The sequence below is a fragment of the Falco naumanni genome, chromosome 13 (genome assembly GCF_017639655.2).
Source record: "Falco naumanni isolate bFalNau1 chromosome 13, bFalNau1.pat, whole genome shotgun sequence".
In the NCBI taxonomy this organism is placed as follows: Eukaryota; Metazoa; Chordata; class Aves; order Falconiformes; family Falconidae; genus Falco; species Falco naumanni.
Window position 1 is genome coordinate 29,765,905 of NC_054066.1, and position 25,664 is coordinate 29,791,568.

Sequence of the window (25,664 nt, forward strand, 5' to 3'; positions counted from 1 at the left end):
TTCTCATTCCTACTGCTTATAATACCAGGCTCACTTAATGCTGTGCATAAACACATACTGGCATTACACACAGTCAGAATTACGTACTAGGAGCCTGCATGTAAGGGTGGGTGTAACCACAAAATGGGCTGAGTTGCTCCTTAAGTAAGGGGTGTGCCAAAGGTTTCAGAGGAGTCTTAATCATCTGTTTTTCAGCTGCTGCTTCTTAGGTAGGTAAAAGGCAGCCAGAGTTACTAAACTCTGCAGCACAGAAATGCAAAGTGACTGCAAGAATAGAACATCTGGTTGATCTACTTACAGGAAAAAAAAAAATTCCCCTAAATTCTAACATTTGGGATTTTGCACTTTTTTCTGCACGTTTTTATTTCCCTGCCTCCAGATGGAAGTAAGAATCCTAACAGTTAAAATGCCTCAAAGTTTAGGTCTCTGATTTTTAAGCCTCAAACAAATAACCAAAGCAACATGTTATATTTTACACCTGACCAAAATGGAGACATGTTTCAAGAACAGACTTCCCTCAGAGAGGAGGAAGCCATCAGCCTAGACCACAGGCAGAGAGTACCAGAGCATTCTGCTCTTCTGGGCCCTCCAAATTTCTTTAGTGCAGTCATGGAATTTAGGTAATTCAGTAAAGTTTACAAGTGTATTCAATGCAACAGTCACAATTTTTCCAAAACGGATTTTTCTCCCCACTTAACTTGAAAAGGCTGGTCCTGACACTCAGGAGCTGCTGAGAAAAACACTCTTGCTTTTCCTAGATTCAGCAGTTGGACAAGACAGAGCAAATGCACGTAACGTTTCCACATGTGTGCTTATGTGTGCTTAACCCGGCCCATCACCACCATGGGGCAGCAGCAGGGCTTTTCCTTTCCACATCGAAACGTTCACTTGCTTGGCTTTGTCTACGCTCCAGACTAGAAGCAACAAACAACCTAGAAACTGGAAAACTGGCACCAGGGCTTACACTTGTTCAAACTATTGACACTTATTGTAAACATTTTTACAGGTTGTTGGGTTGCCAGTAGGGGAACTAAAGGGCACCAGGCAGCCAAGTTTTGCAGCAAATCAATCCTACTTGGGTACATAAAGGCTTAAATACATTTCTTTGTATTTTTTATTTTACTTGTGTTTCAGAAAAGGGAAATGCATTATACTTTTGCCTAATACATGCACCATCTAGCCTTCCGAACTTTGTATCAGACTGCCTCTTCAGAAGGACAGCAAGTTAATTCCTGAATGCCTAAAGACAAATTCTGCACTTCAGAATGCAGACTACGTGTCCCGACTCTGGCACAGTGATACACATTCCTCCATCAAGGCTCCTACAACCCTGAGCACTGAGAAAACTCTCATAACACACAGCAGTACTGCAATTAATTAGAAATGCAGAACAACCATTTGCATCATGACCAAGAGCTGGGAAGCCAAGTCAAGCAACAAAGATGCTACCCATACGATGACACGCAAATGCACAGAGCCCGCAGGTCGCATGTGAAAACTAAAGACACTGCAATAGACCTAAGCCTATAGACAGGATCAGCCAGCCACCGTGTGTAACTTCAGGTTACCTAGAAACATAGCACGAGGACCTCAAGGATGGGGGGGGGGGGCAGGAAGGGAAGGGAAGAAATGAGTCAGTTTTTAATTAGCTCCATTCCCCCCTCCTTCCCTTTTAGTGACAGCCACCAAAACAGTGATTGAAGCAAACCACCTAAGGAAATGGGAAGTGTCAAACTCCCATGAGCCAATTTCATTGACAAAAGCACCTCCATCTTGCACATCTGAAGATACAACGCTGGAGGAATCCTCCCAGTGTTGCAAGCTCTGATCCTGCTACCACTTTTCTATGTTTGAAAAAAAGAAAAAGCCAGTCTTATATTATCCAGGTGGCTAATCTGCTTTAAAATAACCCTGTAGTTCATATTGCTAAATACGATAGTAAAGGAGTTTTAGAATGAAGCAACACAGTAGTTGTTGCAATAACGTTGTTCAGGCTCTTATGAAATCTGAGAATTGCTCTCTAATCACCAGAATACAAAAAGGGATATCCAACCTTTAAATAATGTGAACAACAGTAAAGTTGTAAGTTAGCTTTCAACTTTTCTTTACATCAGAGCTTCACATTTCTTTTGCATTGTTTTTATGACAAGCTCCACAGCATTTCCTTTTCAAGTGCCAGCTAGTCCCAACTTGCTCCAGCCTGAGAACAGCCAAACATGTTTGAGTTAAAAGCCTGCTAGGGGATGCTATGACAGTGGTTTCTAACCCATCAAGTTTTACTGATGCACCAAATACAGAGATTTTAAAGAAAAGTGAATGTGCCATTGCACCACATCAAAAAAAACAAAACATTCTCATGTAGATTTTAGGAATCTATTTAGCATACAGACTTTGGTATGTGTACTCCATTCACAGAGTACCAACTACTAAACCCTTGGGTCTCTGTAAGAAATTCATTTGTATTTTTAAAACATTTCAGTTTTCACTTCTAATGTCTTCCCTTCTTCCCCACCACATGCCCTGCAGCACTGCTTCCTAGACCCCAGCCTACGACAGCACCAACATCAGAGGTGCCTGAAGAAGAGCAGCGCAAACCGAACCATAACGCTGTTGTGTCGTGTCTTGACCAAATTCTGCAGGACTGAGCCCAGAGAAATGGACGCATCTGCCAGCACCTCCCCTGGGTCAGAATCATGCCCCACTCCAGGGATGCAGTACAGCACCATGCTTGGGAGTGCATGGTCTTGTGCAAAACACAAGTCAAGTGTGTAACTTTCAGATTTAAGTGTTAAAACTGCTGTTTATGATCTGTCTGCAAATCTGCTTCCAGCCCTCAGCCACTGCACTCAGACTTCCCAGTTCCCAAGCCGCTGGTCCCAGGAGTCTGCTGTTCCTCAGAACAGAGGCAGAAGCCAACAGAGCCCCGGCGGAGGGGCATGCTGTCAGGCAGCCTGTGCACAGCAACACTGGAAGCAAGACCAACACAGTGTGAATGCTTTGTTTAGTGTGCAAGCTGTGAAGTCTCTGCTCCTCTAAGGACCTCTGACACTGGAATTTTGGGCTGTCCAGACATCCCAGAGAAGAACCATCTATTATGAGGCATGTCAATGGAAGAGAGGTTGATTTCTCCTGCAAATTCTGCAGTGTTTCCCCTGAAATGTCAGAGGGCTTCTCTTCAGGAAACCTACCTATGTGACCTATGAGTGGATGTCCACTGTTGCATCTGGATGTGTGTTCAGATGTAGCTTGAGAGCAACGCTTTTGGAAGATGGGAACTTCGAAGAGTCTAATTCCAACCAATTCTTGAGAAGCCAGCACAAGAACCCACCTTCACACAACTCTCCCACATTCAGAGACAGGACACAGCTTGACAGCACCAGACTGCGAGCCCTGTTCACGTCGCTCATCTCCACGGCCCACATGCCTGATGGCAGCGAGTCACTTACAAGCCAGCCTAATCTCCAGCTGGCTCCTTGAAAGGATGCACTAGCCAAGAGGTGAACCGAACAGCTTCAGATGGGCAACTGAGATGTGGTGAAGATAATCTGTGTGCACAACAGCAGCCACAGACCATGACACTGCACAGCTACGCCCAGGACTGGGGTCCTTTGCACAGTCAGGCCCCACAGGATACAGACAGAAAATCACCACTGGCAATACCCACAGGAAAAGACCAAGAAGTCACCTTGTCAGAGCGTATATTCACAGAGCCCTAGCACACATACTGACAGGTCTAAGTTGCAACAAAACCAAAGAATAGACTCTTTGGCCTATGGCTGTTTTACCAGTGATAACGGGAGAGGAGACCACAGTGGTGGAAAAGTGGTGAAAAAGGTAAGATGCAAAGCTGAGCATAAACAGGTCTGACTCCCAACATGTGGTGTCAGGGAAGAGATCTGAGAAATCCCCAAAAGAATAGAGAAAGAGATTTAAATGAAATCCTCTGAATTCTCAAAAGGAAGGAGATGAGGCTAACCCCCAAAATCAGCACAGAATCTGCACTGCACCCTGTCCTCAGGTAAACCAGATCGTGCTGAAAGTCAGCCAAAGAACTCACAGTATGAGGCCCATCAGGAGCACAACGAACAGAGGCAGATGTTCTCACAGCTCTGGAGCCTCCCAGCTACTGCAAAGCCATGGGAGAACGGCAGAACGAACAGCCTTGTACACTCCCCAGAGGCAGAATGAGGTCTCCACTTAACGGAGAAAAAAGACAGTGATTATTACAGAGACAGGAGAGAAACACCTTAAGAGACACACTGCTGAGAAATGAAGCTGTTTGTGCTGTTTGCATGGCTACCCAGTGAGCTGTACCATACCTGAGCTGCACTAACTGAGAATAGCACTTACCACCATAACCCAGGGCGGCTCCCACTGCTCTCTCCACGGGATAACTTCTCAACTAGGAGGAGCAGCCTACAAGGCCAACAGTCAGGCACATACTCCTGTCTTACACAGGCTTCACTCAGAACAGCAAACTGGATCACCACAGGTAACGTTAGGGTGGAAAATGATTGAAAGCCATGGTGGAGGTGAACCAAAGAGTGGAAGGAAAAACAGAAGGCACTATTAGTCTAGAAACAGGACAAGCAGCTGGGAGGGGAACAAAACACAAGCAGCTGCTGCTGGAGCACAAGGGACAGTTGAGAGAAGGTGAAATGGTGGCTGGCACACACTGCCCTACATAGCCATGTGCAAGGTCTGAGTTCATCAAATCTCCTCTCCCTAACTGCAGAAAAAGCCTTCTGCATCCTCAGGTGATGCGATGTGCGCACTCCAGCATGTGCATGCAACAGGGACCACCAATTAATGTCAGAATATCCAGCTCCTGAGATCAGTTTGGCAGCTTGTAATAATAAAGCTGAAAACGTATGACAGAAGTATAACACGTGTTCCTGCTAGCTTCATTTGCATTAGCTGGTTTGCCTTGCAAAAGCTGGTCTTCAAAGATGAGCTGTGTCAGAAGTCTCCTATGATCAGGGACTGTACCTGATTCAAGGGAGAAGTCCTGAGGCAAGTAGGAATTTTACAGTCTGCCCACTAGCAGAAATGTGAAAATTAGTACCAGGCTCCCCTAGACACATGGCCAGAGGAAGCTGTTCACAACAACGAAGGCAGTTGGTAGGTCCTGCTCTTGCTCCTCACAAGGCTCCACGCAGCTGTCAAGGGCACCTATGCACAAGGCTATGCAGTTTCAGGCAAGGGCGCCTGGGGATTCAGTCCCTCAGATCTTTGAGGAAAAAAGAAAGAAAAAAGAAAAAAAAGAGCGTATGGAGAGGTCCAGGCAGAACAGACAGAGCAGTCTGAGAGAAAAGTGACTCTGCAGCCATTGCACTCTTGTAGCATTAAGTTTATTTTTTATTTTCTCCTGCAAGTTAAATGAGGGAGAAATAAATCTGATTTCTTTTTAAGAAGGTGGCAGAAATGGTAAATTGATGACTTCGTGCTCTACTGACACAAAGCAAAATTCTGTCCTGAGGTAACTACTGCCATGACTATTTTGATGCTGTTAAGGCACTGAATTATCTTACTCTAAATGTGTGTGCACCCAGGACCACAGACAGCCCGACTGCAGAAGTCTGTGGGCTCACAGAGTCATGAAGAACACCTTCACGACAGCAAAAAGCCTGCAGTAAACAGTCTAGTCATTTTAGCTTAAAAGTTTAGCTACAGATTTAACATTTTACTTTCATCCTACAAGCTATTTAGAAGAGAGAATCTGTTCAAAGTATGTTAAAGATGTCTAAATATAGTCAAATTAATAATTGACATGATAATCTCAATTAGCAGATATTTGCATCTATCCAGCACAAGATTTTTCAGTATCACATTGAATTCACATTCACCCTGCAGCCAAAACTGTATTAACCGAAAGGCACAGGCACGGTTGCACGGGTTGCTGTAAAACACAACTTGAGACTGTTTGCAACGTCTCCCTGCATGAAGACTGCTGCCTTTAACAGGCACTAACCCACCTCTCAGGTGAATCACTGTCTGCGTCCTGGGCGCCCGAGCTGCTCCGGAGCCAGGAAGTGAGCGGGAGCGCACCGCTCACCTACCCTGGCATGTGAGTCATTCCCAGGAATGAGAAAGCCAGTTGCTCCAGTTGCTCCTGGCCAGGGGAATTCTGACTCTCTGATCAGGTATCGCAAAAAAAGCCATCGGAAGCAAAAAAGCCTACTTCCAGATATGGTTTACTTAACCACCTTAACGCAAGAAATACTCTCATGCCTACTGTAGTTTCAAGAAGCGTTCCGGAGGTGTCTAAGGCACTTTGGAGATGCAGCTCAGACACAAGCAGAAGGCAACAATGGCGACAGGTAAGTGATCTTTGACCATCTGAAAAGCATTTGATAAGTTGTTCTGTGAATCGTCTTGCTCTTAATCACCCTCAAGTGAAAAGAAAACAGGAATTAAGATACAGGTGCCGAAAACCAGGCTTGGAACCGTAAACTGAATGAATATCAGATCAACTAAAAGCATGAAAGTTCTCAAAATAGCACAACTTTACTAACCTTTTATTTATTCATTAAACGTTACTTGTTATCTTTTTCCCAATGGAAGAAAAAAAAAAAAAAGGTTTTCTACTAATCATTCCTTCTAAGATACGAATCAAAGTGCAGGAGGGTTCATGGTTTCAGTAACTTGCTTCCTGGCAGAGGTTAATTCATATAAAGTTAAGATTCAGTAACTATAACATCTGAATTTGTTAGAAGAGGTTTGTACTGTATTCCTTTTCACCTCCTTCAGTAAAGGAAAGCATACTTGAATTCTCTTAATTATATTATACAGAATAAAGGTTCTCTTCCTTCATACTTCACTCAGATCATGTTAAAACTTGTCAGGTTCACTGGAAAAACCACATAGCTCCGAACAAACAACTTACAAACTATACATCTGATTAGTCTCAAAGTTTGGGAAAAATATATGGCGCTTTCAAAAACCTATGTCATTTAGGGAGTCTTTCAGATTGAAAAGGTTATTCTTAGTTAGGAAGAACTGAAAGCAGCAGTCCAATTAAAGTTTTTGTATGTTAAAAAATGACTTGCCGTTTGTGCATTGTAAGGACTATAGACACCTGCCTTTACCTGAGCTTGGTCTGGAAAATCTGGTAGCATTACCCACTTTTTTCACATCTTTTTAAAGAAGATTCTGCAATCTTCTTTCAAAAAGGGAAACCAGGAAACTGGGGCAAGCATTCAGCAGATGTCACAGATTCACTCTCAGAAGTACAGGCCCCGGATGCGTGAAAGCCTCCAGCATTTCTCCGGCTACGAGCCTGCTCTGGCAGCCACCTTACTCTTTGGGTAGGCAGCCAGCTCTCAGGCAGCAGCCAGACCTTCTCCTCCCTCCCCACTCTACGGGAAGGGAGAGCTGGCAGCACCTGGGGACACCCCCCAGAGCAGAGGACGTGGGTCAGCTCTTGCAGGAGGCAGAGGAGAGCTGGGCAGCAGAGGTGGGAGAGAGGTGGAAACCACACAGGGACCTCAGAAACAGAAAGCATCTGTTTGCATTAGGGGGTGTGAGAAAAAAGCAGCAAATTTTCATCAGCACTAGCCATGGGTTCCTCCTCCCTCCCCACTGAGGGTTGCCTCTCCCAGCTCAGCCCTGCTGTCTCACCCTCGGCTCCCCTCCCTAGCTGCCAGGGCCCCCCGCCGGGCAGGGAGGGAGCGGGGAGACCAGCTCGCCCAGCATCTGCATCCTGTCATGCACTAGCACGCACCCATGCCGTGTGCTGGAACCCCAGAGCTCCCAGGGTGCCGGGCCGTCAGGCCGCGCGGAGCCCGGGAGCGTGGCTATGCTGGGGGGACAGACACCCAGGCAGACCGGGAACGAGCACCGGGAGGCAGACAGTCACAGCCTGGAGTTGCTGAAACAGAAGCAGCCCTTCAGAGGCTAGATGCTCCTGCTCAACCGTGAAGCCTGCTCTCTCTACTCACTGCATGTAGCAGTAGACCAGCTATACCCAGGAACAAACGAAGGGGGAAGCTCCTTCTCTTTCTATGACAAGTCCATTGCTCACCTTCGCACAGCAAAGTGCAGAAAGCCTTCCTCTTCGACCAAATGAGCACCAGCAAAAGCCAGTCAAGACATGTGCAGTAAGACCGCAGCATCAAACTCAAAGTGTGCAATATTTATTAAAACTTTGAAACTAAGCGAAAACACTCCTGACATAAACCAAGAGCTACAGATCTACTGTACTGCTGCCAGCTCTCAGGGATCCACAGGAAACCAGGCTGCAAGGGACACCAACCCAAGTGCTGCCAAGAAAGCTCCAGAGGAAGTCAGTGATATTAATTCTTACGTTTCAGTGGTCTTAACCCTTCCAAACATGAAATATAACACACCATCAATTTAAAAAAAAAAAACATAAAAAACCTGCACCCTCAATTATCAAAAGCATGTTTCCACATCTGACCAACACTGAACCTCACATGAGATACTACAATAACCACAACTTCTTGGTTTTCCTCTGATACGTCACCAACCGACATTTTCCCAAGTGACAACTGATAAGCAGTATAAATCGGGTTTATATTGCCTTCCCTGCACCAGCACCTTCTGCCACTATACAAGGAAGAGCCAAGAACTGGCAAAGCAGCGGGGTCAGAGGAAGAGCTGCAGATCCCTGCAGCCAGCACCCTGAGACCAGCCCAGGGTTTGCAGTCCATCCGTTTCTGAGAACGCCAGAGTGGGAACTCTCCAGGCTACTGATGAAAAATCGGGGCTGTACCAGGCTGAACTTCTCCCAGTCACACCCCAAAATCCCCGTTGTCCTTTTCCTTCCTCTTTGAAATACTGGTATTGCTGCAAGTAGCTAACATGGTCAGTTGTGTCGTAGCACAAAAAAACTCGGCTGACAACAGCAGATGAGGATTTTTTTTCCTTTGGCAACGTAAATTAGAATTGCACACAGAAAAACCAACAGAAATTGTTTCAATGCAAACTAAAACACTTAAAAGAGAGACTGGAACTACTAAAAGTTTAAACGGCACTGTCCAAATGCATGTACCAATATAATTCCCCCCCCCCCCCCCCCAGCCCCCCAGGTATTTTTTCATGGTATCCCCTGTAGTATTTGAGAGATGTGGCAGATGCACAATAGCCAGAGCTACAATGGGTGAAGCTGTAATGTGATCAGTCACATACTTTCATTCCTATTCTTTTTGACCCAGACAACACCTTGACTGTTTTTAAAGTTTCATTACGAGCTTTTTAACAATGTTTTTCATTGCACAATACCAATAATCAAACCTACAAGCTAATACTTTCAGCAAAAAGCTCCAACAAATCTAGCCTGACAAAGCATCTTCACCTCAGAGGCACGGAGCGAGCTGGCGCCTCTCGGGAGGTCCCTGCGGCAGAGCAAGCCGGGCTTGCGGGTGGCTGTGTGGCACCAGGTGGCTGTGTGGCACCGTGCTCCGCAGCAGTGCCCAGCCCGCTCGCCTGTGCAGAGCCCAGCTCCTCTGGAAGGAGCTCAAGACCACCCAAGCACCACATGCTGAAACTTGATAACTAGTTTTTGCTTTTTGCCCAAACTACTGTGTTTCTAAAATTTTCAATTTAAAAGACTATGACTTCAGGATAATAAGGCACACTGGAAAAGTAAGAAACTGGGTAAGTCTGGAATTGAAGGGTGATTATTTAACAAAGATTTCCATGCTGCCCATTGCGCCCATGAAAACACAAGCAGAACAGGAACAGAAAGGCTGGGAGAGAAGCTTGTGAAGAAATTAGAAGAAGCAAAAGCTGAAGTTATTCTGGAAAAATACATGTAAATATATATTGCTTCTGGCCTCCCCCTTGGAAGGGAAGGCTAGAAATGTGACCTGGTGAGAGATTTAACACTGTGTCTTCCAAGCACCAAAAGAACTGTTGAAAGAGGACAAAGTTTGCTAAGGACACCAAAGAGGGAGGAGCAGCTGATACCCCAGCAGGTCACGCTGCCATCCAGCAGGACCTGGACAGGCTGGAGAAATGGGCCGACAGGAACCTCATACAGTTCAGCAAGGAGAAGCGCAACACCCTGCCCTGGGGAGGAAGAGCCCCCTGCACCACGACACACTGGATGCCAACTGGAAAGCAGCTCCACAGGGAATGATCCGGTAGACAAGCTGAATGTGAGCCAGGAGCATGCCCTTGCAGCAAAGCAGGCCAACAGCCTCGCAGGCTGCATTAGGCAAACCAGTGCCAGCAGGCTGAGGGAGCGATCCTTCCTCCTGGCCCAGCGCTGCCGGTGCCTGTAGTGCTGCGCCCAGATCTGGGCACCCCAGTGCGACAGAGACACAGACATATTGGAGCCCAGCACGGGGCTACAAATATGACTCATGTACCGGAGCATCTGCTGGACCGGAGAGCTGGGACTGTTCAGCCTGGAGAACAGGCAGCTCAGAAGGACATTATCCACGTGTACAAATACCTGAAGGGAGGGTGCAAAGAGGATGGAGGCAGGCTCCCGTCTGTGGTGCCCAGTGACAGGACAGGAGGCAGGAACTGACACACAGCAGGCTCCATCTGAACGTACAGGGGTTTATAAGTGGCGGTGTTCTGGTTTGGGGTTTGTTTTGGGGTTTGTTTTTATTTTTTTTTTAATTACTGTGAGGCCGTTCAAGCCCTGGAACAGGTTTCCCGGGGCGGTTGTGGAGTCTCCAACCTTAGAGATACTCACGACCTCACCAGACATGATCCTAGTCAGCCAGATGCAGCTGATTCTACTCTGAGCAGGGAGCTGCAGCTGATGAGCAACTGCAAAACACAGTGTCAGGAAGGAGCTGAAAAGACCGCAGGCGGAGGCTAACCCGGCAGCAGTGCACAGGCGGTGGTGCCAGGGGAGAGGCCAGGATTGCACTGCTCAGAACTTCAGGACTGCCACCTACACCTAATCCCCCTGAGAGCCCTGCACATGGAAGCTGCATCTTGCAAGGCATATTCTTAGTGGTTCAGAGCATAATTCCTAAAGGATTATTCCAGGGCATAATTCCTAATGGTCTTAATGGGGTTCAAAGAAAGCAACTCTACAGGGTTACAATACAGATTCCACTATCAGTAGGTTTTCTGCAACCAGAAACAACCATCAACAGCATCTTCTACAAAGAAGCAAAGGAAACATTCCAGAATTAATCCTTTCCTCCTGTCTAATTAGAGGCTGCCATACTGAGAAAACATTAATTATCCAAACTCTGCCAACCATTGCATTGCATTCACTTTTTTCTGATGCTGTTTAAAAAAAAAAAAAAAAAAAAAAAGGAAAGAAAAAAAGGCAAGCAATTGCAACACACAGCTCCTCCTCCACCAACAGCAGCCATTTACCTGTTGCCCAACGGGACACCGTTTCTGTTGGCAGTTCTCCCCCAACTCTTCATGTAAAAGCAATTGCAGCCTAAAGCAGGCGTCCTTTAGCACTACACTAAATACTGCACTGCTTCAGAAACCGCTGGCCTTTGCTGTAGAAAAGGCCAGCCTGCACACAGCCAACGGCTGCAGCCAGCCTGCAAAGGGCAAAGCACAGGACATGGGACTAGGACACACAACAAACGCGTGACAGTAGTTTCTGCTTTTTGGTCATGAAAAATGCACATGCTTGTCATTAATGCAACAAAGGATGGGAAAGCATTTCTTCAACATCATTTAGGAACTACAATGCATATTCAAAAGGAAAGATAACTCATCTATCTTTAGGTTCTTCAAATAAGTTTAAAAAATAGTCTTACAGTCACGATTAGCAACATTTACTAGATTTTGTAACCTCTGCACAGAATCTCTGATTGAAAGTAAGTAATACTAGTCCATGAACTTTTAATAAGGAACAGCTCTAAAGACAGAGGTGAAGGTGGGGGGAGTGAAACCAAAACCAAAAACATGATAGTTCAGGCAGCATCCCCAAAAGGTCTCATGTCAGAGCTATCCCACATAGGGGAAAATAAGGGTTCATAATCATTCACTTGAAATGAGAAGAAAATTAATGGTTAAGTTTGGACAAAATATTCTAAAAGTGACTTAAGTTTGACTTTGAGAAAATTAGATATGTCTCAATAATTATTTTTTTTAAAATGTGGAAATCATGTTATCCTAAGGGCGTATTCCCCCAAATTTGAGAATTTTGCATATTAAACAGTATTATTTAATGCTTACTGCAGCACTCTGCTACACCCAGCTCAGGCTCTCCTGCAACTCTAAAACCACTGAGTTACAGGTGCAAACTCAGGGTGAGATTTCAGGCAATACCTACAGTACAGCATGAGTATCTATGAATAATAAAAATAGCTGGTTACTCAGGTGCAGGGTAAAGCTAGTGCAGGCACTAGAAATAGGTATGGTGCTTTTAGCTGTCATATACAAAGGACCAAGAAAGACTAAAGCCCAGATTTCAGTAAGCAACTGCATGCAGGAAGCTCTACAGGTTACAGGAATGGCGTACAGATAAATTTTTTTCGGAGGTGCCTCTTAGGCAAAATGACCATGGGGAAGGAAGTCTCCAGTAACACCATGTCTCAATGCAGATGTGGAGGGACTGCTTCTCCCTCATGCATACCAACACAGATGTCAGCTCAGTGCTCAGCACAGGCTTCCACAGGGAGGTATGCTCCCCGAGCGCTAGCGTCATCGGTCTGCCATGGAAGACAAATGGATAGGATGGGCAGGGACAGGAGTGCATCCTGGAGACAAAAGCAGCTGCTGCACCAGCTGAAGGCAGAGGGAAACAAGCTGTACCGCACCTTGCCCAGGGCCAGGACACCGTACTGTTCAGAGATGCGTGAGAGAAAAGTCAGGCTGGAATTAAGGGGGAAGTTCAAGGAGGAACCTGAAAACCAAGAAGGGGATTTTGTACTAGACACTGTAACAGATGAGAAGCTTTCTGAGCAGAGGCAGTGGGTTCCTGTTTCTGGATATGACTAAGCAGACAAGCACTGTAAGCCACAGCTGAAGACAGTTATACTCTAGTTCTTATTTTCCAGCCTCTCTGCAATGCAGTTGGTTAAGCATGGCAGTGTTACCACATTACAGGGAACTAGCACACACAGCCTGCATGCCCACCACCACACTGCTAGGAAGGCGGGCACTTGGAGCTGAGGGCACAAAGCCCCACAGAGGGCTATTTTCACCCTCAGCCACCCCACACTGAAGCAGTTCCCAGTCTGAAGCAGCCAACATGTGCCAGCTAGCTGAGTCAGACACGCAGGGTGGTGGACATCACCATTTGGCTCAGCCAGCCTTTGGCAGGCACGCAGGAGTGGGCACTTGCGGACACTACCACTGCAGCAAAGTGTGGCCGAGGCAGGGCCACCCCAGGAGCTCCCCACCCCAGGCAGGGCCAGTGACACCAGGCTGCGGGGCCATGCCTGGTCAGGGCATCTCCCGGGATGGAGATCCACAGCCTCCATGAGCAATCTGCACCTGTGTTTGACCACCCACACAGTAAAAAGAGCATTTTCTTGTGCTCAGATATAATTTCCAGAGTCTCAGCTTGTGCCCACTGCCTCCTGTCCACTGAGTAGAAAGAGCTGGGCTGGGCTCCCTCCTGCCAGGCAGCCATGCGGACTGCAAAAGCCTTCTCTGGCCCAGGCTGAACCACCTCAGCTCTCCCAGTCCCTCCATAGGTGAAAGATGCTATACTTGGTATATGATTTGAAGGACAATGTCTTACAGATGTTTGCCTCATTGCTCAAACCCCAGCCCTGAAGCCACTGCAACGGCTACAAGCTGTGCAAGATGACCAATGCAGAAAAGAATGAAACAAAACGGTCTCTGTAACTTAGCCATTACAGTCCAATTTTTCCACATAGAGACAGAAACTGCAAAATGGGGCAGATGCTTTGGTCTACAAGCAGCTGTGGCCCTGCTGCGCACAGCAAGTCTCCAGCTAACACAAACATCACACTGGTTCTTGTCACCATTTGCATTGCAGCAACAGCATCGCATCTCTTGGCCCAGCTGGCACAGAAGCACAGTTCCAAGGACGGGGATGTGACAACTAGAAAAACACAAAAAATAATAAACTGTGCAAAGCACAAAAGTAAGAGCCGCATACTCACTCACTATAGGTACAAATTCCAACAGGAATATCAAGTTATTCCACTATGCATTACCAGTGCATTAACATACACTTTTACTAAACGGGAGATGGACAATCTTTAACAGAGGCCTGTGAGGAACAAAAAAGTGGTAGCGTCCTAGTTGCTGAATTGGGCTCTCTTTTAGTTAACATGGAAGAGCACTAATGAAGATAAATAGATGCAAGCAAGGGAAAACAACATTAAAGCTTGCTCAGGTGATGCAGTACAGGAGTGGACTGAAATAAAGAAGACAGCAGGGGTGCAGGCTCCACTTGTCTGCTTGCAGAAGCTTTATGCACACATACACTTACGCTGCAGCCTACACCAATGCTTTTTTCGCCTAAATCTTTACAATTAATTCAGTGGTTTGGTTCTGATGGGCAACAAAAAAAGAATATAACTTCAGCCAGCCAATTGCAAATTTAATAAACTGCTGCCTCGCATTTCTATTGTTTACATTAACTCTGTCATTTACCAGACTTTATGGTGATGAACGCAGATTGACTGGCAAGAAGCCACACATCAAAAAGTTATGTGCTCAAATTAAATCGTATCACTTAAAACTCCACAGTCCTATGACCTAGAATATCTAGCCTAGTTCACAAAAAGAATTTTCTGATTTTTAAAAAGTTGTAAATAGGATGAAAAAAGAGCAATTTGATTTGAGGATATAGAATTTCTTTGAACAGTGAGGCAACTTAAAGCCTGAGCCATTAGAAAAATCATACAGTCATTCCCTACCCATATGACACTGAAGTCTGCCATTCCACCTACTATTTAATTTCTCATCTGAGGTTATAGCACTCATGCATATATACCAGTCTATCAACATTAGCAGTAAAAGATTACCTCATCTGTGAAACAATATGTACTTAACTTACATTTAGCGCAGTTGACAGCCTTTAGGGGAATGACAGAGGGGAAAAAAACACCACCAAGCGCGTCAACTACAAGTAGTAAAAAGTATTCTGGTTTAAAAAGCTACTTGAATAAAGGAGCAGCTTCAAAACCAACCAAGCAGAATATATTTGTATGGAAGAATGAGACAGCTGATTAGAATGAGATTGGTCAGAGAAAAGTATTTGGAGAACTTGACAAGGAGTGGGAAACCAGCCTTGCCCAGCACAGAAATACCATATTCAAACAAAGCCGCTATCAGAGTGCAGAGTCAGTGAACAATTAAAAAATATCTTAAAATACTCTGTAATTACAGATAAGACAGTCTTCACCTCCCATTCCAAGAGAACACATGGAAAAGGGTGAATTCTCCATGTGTGCTTTCTTCCTGCTCCTAGAGTCTGCAATATAGTTGTCTTGATCAGAAAAAAATAAAGCTTCTGGAGTACTAGGATACACCAGATTTGACTCAAATGAGCCTTGCTCACCTACCCTAGATGTAAATAATGAAGCCACACTACTCCAAGCGCTCAGTCTACCACAGTACCGCTTAGCCTGACAGACTTAGGTAGGAAACTATAGAAACACATTTGTACCGATGAGTCTAAGCAGCACCACCTCTGTGTATCCCAAAATTTTGTCACACAACCAGCTCTGTGCCTGCAAGAGGCGATGGTGCCTGCACTTCTCTACTGCTCCGCACAAACCTGTTTGAGACTTTAAAGCTTGAAACAACAGCAGCATAAGGGAAAGTCTTCAGCACGTAATTAGGGCAGCTGTCAGTAGGTGTTGTCTCTAACCTCCACCCCTTGCATGCACCAAAGCCTCCCCACAGAGCTCAGCTGTGCCAGCGAGGCAGGATACAAGAACACTGCTAATGCCATTTAGCTGCCACGGTTTACATTTGTGAAGAGCTTGCTGCTTTCTTTTTCCAACCCATACTTTGTTGGGACGTTTTTAGAACATTTTTTAACACTGAAACCATCAGGAATAAGATGACACAGAGATACCCATTCAGAGTCTCGATCCTAACTGGCCTGCAGGAACAACGAGCAAGCTGCCAGTACGGCTTCCAGCGACCTGGATTTCCTTGGGCAATTAGAGTGCGATCACATTTTCACTGGCCAGGAAGACATATGTGGCAGGGATCCCCCATGGTCAGTACTCTGGGCAGGAATCATCAAGCCCGTAAGGGATTTGCTAAAAGTATGCATTTCAAGCCAGCGCTGCTTAAGAGATGAGGTGCTGCTGCTCCTGTCCCACATGCAGCACCTTCCCACACTGCCTCTGGAAGGGAAACCGAGCCCAACAAGCGAGCAGCCAGGCTGCTTCAGCAAGCATAGATTTTGCATAGACTGAGGAGATAAGCACCTGAGCAAAGTTGCAGGACAAGCACAGGAGCAGGGCTGATACTATTAAACCCTGAGAGTCACAGGTGTGCCCGTCAGAGACCAGGGACTGTAACACTTTCCCCAGAATGGCACAAAACATGCCTGTCCATGCAGAGCCTTTTCTTACAGTGATTTAGCCATTTCTGGTCCAAGTGACTGCAGTCCATCCTCTGCAGTAGTTTTCAGCTATAAAACTATGGGCTGCATCCCAAGACTCAGACTAACAGCCCAGTGGATTCACGGAGCAGTACCTGAGAAACAAGACACTACCTACAAGGAGGAAGGAAACTGCATTTTGATCCACACTGAACAGGGGCTTGAGAGTCTCAAGGACGTTGTGGATGGCCTGTCTCTGCTGATGGCAAAGCACAGGATGCAGACAGGAATGCGAACAGCACAAGCAAGGCAGGGAGAGGCCAGAGGGCAGCTAGGCAGAGATCCCCTGCAGCAAGGGAGCCTTCTCACCAGCGTCAGAAAACATCCACCGGTTTTCTGAGACAGACAACCTTTGAGTTCAGAACCTTTAAGAGAAAGAACCTTTGGAGAGCACAGGGGCTGTCCGTACGCGAAGAGGCATTCACAGATACTACCTGGTGTTAGATTTGTACGGTCTCTTCGTGGCAACATCCACCTAAAAGGATGGATGCCATGGTGGAAAAAGGAAGAAGCCTTCTTTGACAGGATTTAGAGCAAATCCCTTCAGGATCTAGAGTAATGGATAGTGCATGAAAAGTCCATTTAGCACAGATCTGATCCCCAGCTCCATCAGACCCTGCAGTATTTCCCAGCATTATAGCATAGGAACACAGGAGTCAACAGATGCACTTCCTTGAATCTCAGGCAACACACCCAATGCTTTACTAACTTCTCTAGATGAGGGATCTGGGAGAGTAAGTGCTTGAAAAGCCTGAGAAAACAAAGCTTTCCAGGGACCACAACCAGGAATTACACAGACTTAAAAGGAACTCTGCAAAGCACGGAAATAAGCATCTCATTTGCCTAAGACGACAGATATGCATCTTTTCATAAAGTCACATATTCTTTTGATCTCAGTGCCTCCTGGGCAAAAAAAGGATAGCTGCAAATCATAAACAACAGCAAAAAAGCGATAGGTTACTGCTTCTCAGACCAAGAGAAAACACAATATCTACAAGTATCTACAATACCCCTGACAATCTCATTATGGATCCCAGTTGTTATCAGAGCAAAGTATGCCAGATAGGAAGCTACATCAATACAAAGCTTAAAATACCAGAATTAGAATTTTTGCTAAGGCTTTAAATGTAATTATTTGCTTTACTGCCATCTAGCGACAACTCTGCGCTGTTCATAACAGCGATAATCACACAAAACAAGTTTAGATCTCCAAAAGCGCTTCAGTAATTTTATCATCTATTCATTCCCATATGAGAGACAGTCAGGTCCAGTGTAGTTGCTAACATCTGAACTATTTTTCTGGTTTTCCTACTAAAACTTGTTAACAGAAAGTGAAGCATGGAAAAATTAATGCATTTGCATACTGTGTGAGTAAAGCAATAATCTGAAATGCAGTCTTATGAATTAGCAATGTCAACATTTCTTTGAACAATATCAAAACATTATAAAGCCATTATAGCATAAAATGAGATTTGCAGGTTTTTAGTATTTCCTGTAGGCTGGCTTCTGAAGCATTTCATTCAAAACCATGAGAAACGAACAGGAACTTAAAATTTCCATCCTGGTTTGCTGGATAGACTATAAAATTATACACACATATCTCATAACTATGTCTGAAACTTTTTTACTTGAAGAAGTGGGAGATGATAAACTTTTTTAAAAAAATGCCACTCTCAGGCATCCATCACTGTCCAAGGTCAAAACCAAACAAAGGCAGTCTAAGCAAAAGATGCCAGGAGTAAGGTCAAGGGCCTTTACTACGGAGTAAGAAACCCACTGCTACAGCAGCAGCTCATAGCAAAGGCATGAGGCCATGAAACCTGCATGCTCTGGCAGCAAGGAGGCAAACTTCACCTACTGCAGTAACTGGGATGGCATGTTTGCAAATACTTGAACACTAACCTATTTTTGAAGCTGAGAAGGGTGGTGTAGAAATATCCACCTGGAGACTATTAAATCCAGAACCAATTTACGAATAGAACATTCTTGGCCAGGCTGTTAGAGGCTCACTAGCCACAGCCCAAGTTTTTGGAAAGGTTTAGTCTAAGTTTTTTGACAGAAATCAAAATAAGGAAGACAAGTTTTAAAAAGTTGAAATCCAATGTATTTTTACAGAAGTTAAAGTTGAACTGGAGTTTGCTGGGACAAAAAACCCATGCAAGATAACACAGCTAAGGACAGTAAAAAAGCTGGTTGCACACTGGCACCGATCTCTGCAAAGCACCGAGGGGACAGACAGCGTATCAGAGCTGATCCCAGCACAACCATTTGCCACGTACCTGATGCAGACCTAAGGAGGAACTGAGGAAGTAAGATCACAGAAAACGTTAAATGAAGTGTTTCAGTGGCGACAAGGAACCCAATCACCATGAAACAAGATTTTCTTAAACCTCATTTGTAAAACAGCGCACAGTATTTGTCTGTGGGATTTAAGGAAGCTTATCTTAACTGGAGCAGATACAGAGAACGGCTGGTATCTTCAGGTCTTGCAGAAATACAAGAAGGGTCTGGGCTTGCTTCACCACAGTAAGCGAAGTCTCAGTAGAGCAAGAAGCACACACAGGGCTAAGTATCAGAGATGGAGATGGGTTCTTTAAATGAAAGGAACTGGTACAAGAATATACAAAAGTGTCCGCAGAGACAGTTGGGCTGGAAATTAGAATAATGTTGCTAAATATTATAGCAATAAGGCTCCAGCACAGTTTTGTTAGTGAAGTGGAGAAAGGGAAATAGTTGTACACAGTAAAACTGATAGGCTTATGAAAACTAATGTGGCAGGACTGCCTGCAATGATGCAGTGGATGCCCAGCTGTCAGTGAAGATGTGGCAATGAAGACCTCAATAGCAGAACAGCTGTGCAGCATCCAGAGACTGGCCATCAGCACACCTCAGCCCTTTCACTGGGAATTCTAGAGGATGCCTATTTCACAAAGCTTTCGCCATGCTGGGGAGAGAAAGGTGGGGTCTTCTGTTTTGCTTTGGATTTAATTCCCATTTATTTTCCCCAGAACATAATGCTGGTGCTGCTCATGCCGCATCCTGGATCTACAGCTGCCAGTGGGACTCCTGAAAAGCACTTCAGCTGAAAACCTACAGCAACACAAATGATGGGGTACAATTTGTCTTATGGAAAACTGCCAGGTAAAATACTGTTGGAAATTTCGCGATTGAGAAGTGTTTACTGTATTACCGTCAGTTCCTACCAACGTTTTAAAGAAGCCAGTCATTTCAGAAAAGGCTGTCTAAATACTGCTGAGTGCTGCCACTGTGGGTGTCAGTCCTGGTTTACCACACCAGCCAAGTTCAGAGTATAAACAATTTGAAATAAAATGTGATACAGTTTTATGAGAAAAGTCTGAAGTATTTTCACAAACATTTACACATGAAATCTTAAAATCTCTAGAGATTGATTTTTAAATACAGTTCAGTAAACTAAGATTTAAATGAGTGTTTTAATAAGCCTGAAGAGTCTCTGGATCCAGAGTCCTATCCCTTAGGTAAACAGATTGCCTTGGCTCATGAGTTGCATTCTGTCAAGACAGACAACAGCTGACACCCTGTAATTGTGATTAATAGTTCATCCCTGACGTGCTGGCACACGGCTGCACCCACCCACACCCCATGCAGTACGATGGTCACTGCAGACCCCATCCTGCAGCAGGGAGCGCCCAGCTCCACCTGGATGGCAGGTGGGTTATGGGATCTCAAATCCTTCTCACATTTCGCTAACTGGATTCACTGGCTCTCTCTACAGAGAATTCCCTCCGTGTTTCTTCAAATATTGCAAAGAAACGTTTATGTGCACAAATCGCCCCTGCCGCATGGCAGCCAGCGCCAACCAGAGCCCCCCGAAAATGGCACACCCGCTGTGCCCACGGAGCACATCCCCGTGCTGCAGTGGAGCGGGTGGCTGCCACGGCACAGCCACAGCAGCCCGTGGCAGGGACCAGCCCCGCACACAGCACAGCACCCAGCCTGGGCCTCACCTGAGCTGCCAAGCAGCATCCACCCATCGAGCTGGGTTTTCTGGTCTCCTCAGGGCAGCAGGAAGGCCAGGCAGGGAGCTTGCGGGCAGCACAGGAACCTTGGGAATATATACACACTCACAGCCCGCATTTTTTTTTGCTGTCAAACTATGTGCCAAAGCACCCTTGTATTTCAGCAGGAAGCACAGACGCTGTGCTCAGAGGCTAGCAAGACATTTGTTTGACACGTGCATTACTTCAGAGCACTGTTTTAAAACCTAGGTTTTGCAGGCTGGTTAATCTGAGCAGCCTCCAGAATTGCCCAGAGATGGGACATTTTCTAGAGGGTGGCTCTAGAATGGCCCCATTTGTAGAACACTAGAAACATACTTTAAACTTCTTTTCCCTCATTCACACAGATGATCGTCTGAGCCAAGACAACAGTACCTCATCCAACTCCACAGCTGGCTTACTTGGGAACTCCACACACAACGAATTCACCACCATCGTCTTGCCTGTGCTTTACCTCATCATCTTCCTGGCAAGCATCTTGCTGAATGGCCTAGCAGTGTGGATTTTTTTCCACATAAGAAATAAAACAAGTTTTATATTTTACCTCAAAAACATTGTGGTTGCAGATCTTCTAATGACACTGACGTTCCCGTTCAAGATAATCCAGGACTCACAGCTGGGACCATGGCACTTCAACTCTTTCCTGTGCCGATACACCACAGTTCTGTTCTACACAAACATGTACACCACAATTGTGTTCCTCGGACTCATCAGCATTGACCGCTACCTGAAAGTAGTGAAGCCTTTTGGAGACTCCAGGATGTACAGCATCACTTTCACCAAGATCTTATCTGCCTGCGTTTGGGTTGTAATGGCTTTCCTAGCTTTACCAAACCTGATTCTTACAAATGGCTACCCAACAAAGAAGAACATAGATGACTGCATAAAGCTGAAATCTCCACTGGGAGTCAAGTGGCACACAGCTGTCATTTACATCAACACCTGCATGTTTGTCGTGGTGCTGATAGTACTGATAGGATGCTACATTGCGATATCCAGGTACATTTATAAATCGAGCAAACAATTCATTAGCTCATCAAGCAGAAAGAGAAAGCATAATCAAAGTATAAGGGTTGTCGTGGCTGTATTTTTCACTTGCTTTCTGCCATATCATTTGTGCAGAATACCCTTTACTTTCAGCCATCTAGATAAAATTTTAGATGACTCTGCACATAAAATCTTGTATTATTGTAAGGAAATGACACTGTTCCTGTCCGCATGCAATGTCTGTCTGGATCCAATAATTTACTTTTTCATGTGTAGATCATTCTCACGAAGGCTGTTTAGAAAATCAAATATGAGAACCAGAAGTGAGAGTATCAGATCACTTCAGAGTGTTAGAAGATCAGAAGTGCGCATATACCATGAATACACTGATGTCTGAAGCCACACCCACAGACTTTTGATAATTTGCAAGGGTGTATGTATATCATGTAAATAAAAGGTATCTTTGAGTATCTGACCATGGAAGTTCATTGAGGAACGTGCAGACATACACAGATTTTCCATTGCAGCTTACTAACATCCATCTCAAAATTCAAAAGCTTAAATCCACACAGAGATCACGTTCACTTCAGAGGGGGTTTGGGGGTTGTTTTGGGTGGGTGGGTGGGTGGGGTTTTTTTTAAAGGCCAGCACAAGCTAAGGATGCCTCAGCTCAGAAAGCAACCAGGAGCTCCAGGAGGCCCCAGCCAAGATGGACAAGCTCTGGCCTTGGAGTGGGATCCAACATCCTCGGGGTTCAGTGGATGGCTGCAGAAGGGCTTGTAGCAGGTGAAGGCGAAGAGGCGGCCCATGCTCCTGTGGAGACCCCTGTGTGCCCATTGGCAGGGCAGCCATGGGGCTCGGTCTGCCGAAAGCGTTTTGCTGCTGGCCGACCACCTCTCAGCTTTCCCTCTCGGGCATTCGTGGCACTGGCAGCACCATCTCGTCCACAGATCAAACCTAGCAAAGTGCTTCTCACCCCTTTCAAAATACCAAACATAAAAAATTCACACACGACCCTCGTTTAAGTCTCATCTCAAAAAAAAAAAAAAAAAAAAAAAGAAAAAAGGCCAAAACCCACCAAACAAAGAAAAAGACTGTTAAAACAGCTTTTAATTCCCATTAATCTCATTCTAAGTGAGGGCACAACAAGAAGTGTCCCTTGACAGACTTGCATGTGACAAGACTAAGCAATCAACATCAAACTGAAAATTCCATTTCCCAGCACTTTCTATGCCTGCCTCATACAACACAAATAAGACTTGAAGCATTAGGATTTTTTTTAAATTCAAAATTATTTATAACTTCAGCTGCTTTCAATTCTTGGAAACAATAATAGTGTGCAATAAGCATGTGAAATTCATTTTTGGAGGGCAGCTCAGGCAACACCTTTATGGTATTATTTTACAACATGGTACACACAACCAGAGCAGAGGAAATATTAAAGGAGAGGATCCAAAATCAAGGCAAGAATAAAAAAGGAATAATAAAAGGCCAACACAGCAGCTGCTACAGGAGAAAGTGTTGACTAACAACTACATTATTTAAAAGAAGAAACCAAGCCCTGGAGAGTCCCCACTAGAGCTCTGCTGGCTGGGAGACCTCAAGTCGTTTCAGTGTGATTCTGGCAGGTACTCCAGACTTGTTAACAACAAGGGCACCGCTTGTCACAACTGCTGTGCACACACTCCCGAGCTGGTTCTGCACCAGCTCGTCATGGCAGAGCGGGGCAGGCAGCCAAGCTGGCTGGGGCACCCACACGAACATGGTGGTGAGAGCCACAACAGGGTCCAAGGCTGCTCCAGCAGCTCCTCTACCCCAGGACATGGTGCAGGGACCTCTCAGGGCAAGGCCGAGGCAAAAAGACAAGTTCCTTCTCCTTTCACAGCTGCACTCTTCAAAGGAGGCCATCTCCCACCAAAGGGCACAGGCCACGGTTGCCTCCAGTGCTCCCCAGCAAGCTCAGAGCAGCTCAGCCAGGGGCTCCAGCCCAGAAGGCGGGACAGGGTGAGCACGGGCTCCCCAGGGACGAGCTCCCCAAGGGCTGGGAGCAGGACTTGCAGAGGTGTGGGGAGCCACCCCCAGGAGCATGAATTCAGTCGCTCTTGGCTAACACGACCGTGAATTCGCAGCGCTCCAGGAGCAGCCTGGGCAGGAGCGGAGCAGGGACAGCTCCAGGCTCAAACACCGCGCTGCACAGCCCCGACACCTCCTCCCCTTGCCCTGCCACCTCCCCAGGCACCCTCTGCGGCACCGCAGAAATCAGCAGGGAGGGTAAGTTTGGCCACTCAGCCTGTCCACTACAGAGCTGAGGCTACAAGGATGTGTTTGTATTTAATCCTACAAACAGAACAATGTTTATATGAATCATGTTGTCCTGTACTTCACCGGGGATTAAAGCAGAATCGTTTGGAGTAAAAGCTGCTCATACAAAAAATAAAGAGCCAACCTAAAAAATACAAATTGCAAGGAACTGACAGGTGTTTTGAACAATCAATTTTTATATGTATCTTGTGCAATGTAGTGCAATTGAGCAAACAGAAGATGGCAACAGTCCATCAGCAAGCACCTTATTCACATAAGGACTTCCTTTTAACAAAAACATTTTGACAAGAAAATCCTGAAAATGCAGCATTCAAGTAACAAGCAAAATACTGCATTGGAACACTGCATGATGAAGTTTTCTGCTGAAACAAGGGGTTGGCTTTGGGGTTTTTTAACAGTTTAGTTTTAGATTCTGTTTTATACATAATGAAAAAGTTTAAGTGTAAGATCACGTTTGGATAATATATTTGGATTAATGTAAATATTCTGGAACAACTTACATTGTTCAGGGGAGATAATTTCTGGAAAGGAAGATAGGATGTTTTGTATATTTATCCCACTTTAAATAAAAATATTTTAAATGGCTAAAATACCACAGAACAAACCTGCTTTCCAATCAGCTCTGTAGAAAACTATGTTCACACTCAACCTCAAAGACTAGTTCTGGGATAAAGTTTGCCATTTTGAACTCTTAGGGGTCTATGCACATACAAAACCAAATGAAGAGAGCCACTTTCGGAACTGGGTTGCATAGTTTAAATTCTCGTAAATGAACAGCACACTGCATTGGTTTTGTGAAATTGTAATATTTAGGACTGGAGATCAGTTACATAGACAAAGGCATTAATAACCAAAGACTCCCTTATTAGGTCTTACGTGGTTAAAGAAAATAAAGACCAAGTGCATCTGGTCTCCCTTTTACATTGTAAGTAATAGTAAATCAAATCACAGAAAGGTGTATGGCTTGTTAGAATTGTGCCCAATAATTAGCACATTAAATTCATATATACACATACACCACTGGTCTCTGCTTTGCACCTATTCCCCTTTTAACACTTTGACAACACTCCCAAGGCTACAGGAACAGGCAGGTACACACAGCTTGTCTTCTCCACTAGAGGATATGGCTACACAACATCTCCCAGTAACAAGCTTATTTACTTATGAGGCTGCAACTTCCCCACTTTGTACCCTCCTGTCCACGTGCACATTACCCCACAGTAAGGCTAAGGCAGTTGGGTCATGCTACTGCACATTCCCTGATGTGCTCCATGGGCTCAGCACGCAAGACAGATAGGTATCATTGTATTTTTACTTTCTTAAAGTCTTCTCCAGTATTAATTTCTTGAGCTGAATTTTTCTATGTAATATAAAGCTTATCTTGATTTACCCAAAACCACCTTTTGTCTTGCAAGAAGGCATGCAGACCCATTACAACAGGTTTTACATCTGCTTGGAGAGAGATGTTAGACTGCGCAGTCAAAACTGTGAACAACTGCACCCCTTACTAGATGGGACTACAGCTGAGCCTGTTACCAGTGGACAGACTATTTGCAGAGTAACGGTGCTACAGGTAAAGATGGCTCTTCCCACCTTCATTGCCCACTACTGCTCAGAAACCTTTGCCAATTGCACCATCGGAACTGGCGCTCATGGCCTGCTAGACTTAAGGCTGCTCAACCACAGACAGGCTATGCGCTTCCACCAGTCTCCCCGATACCTGGTTTCACTCAGGATCTTCCATTCTCAGCATGCTCTAGCTCCTCCTCACCGTAAACAACAGACAGTTGAGTCTGTCTCCCACACACTTCACTGAACTA

General features: G+C 45.3%; 2 protein-coding genes across 13 annotated transcripts in view; one reads left to right on the forward strand and one right to left on the reverse strand.

Moving 5' to 3' along the window:
• MED12L (mediator complex subunit 12L) overlaps positions 1–25,664 on the reverse strand; it is a 150,752-nt gene that overhangs the window by 56,620 nt on the left and 68,468 nt on the right. The gene's annotated exons all lie outside the window — the stretch shown is intronic.
• On the forward strand, positions 19,606–21,919 carry GPR87 (G protein-coupled receptor 87). Its single transcript, XM_040613269.1, has 2 exons — positions 19,606–19,639; positions 20,883–21,919. The coding sequence occupies exons 1-2, from the start codon at positions 19,606–19,608 to the stop codon at positions 21,917–21,919; spliced, it is 1,071 nt and encodes a 356-aa protein (XP_040469203.1).

What these genes read in the sequence shown, in the direction of transcription:
- GPR87 (XM_040613269.1), top strand. Translation starts at nt 19,606, where the DNA reads ATGGGGTACAATTTGTCTTATGGAAAACTGCCAG. An exon ending in GTCTTATGGAAAACTGCCAG is followed by an intron (nt 19,640 to 20,882) that starts GTAAAATACTGT and finishes TCATTCACACAG; the next exon opens with ATGATCGTCTGAGCCAAGAC.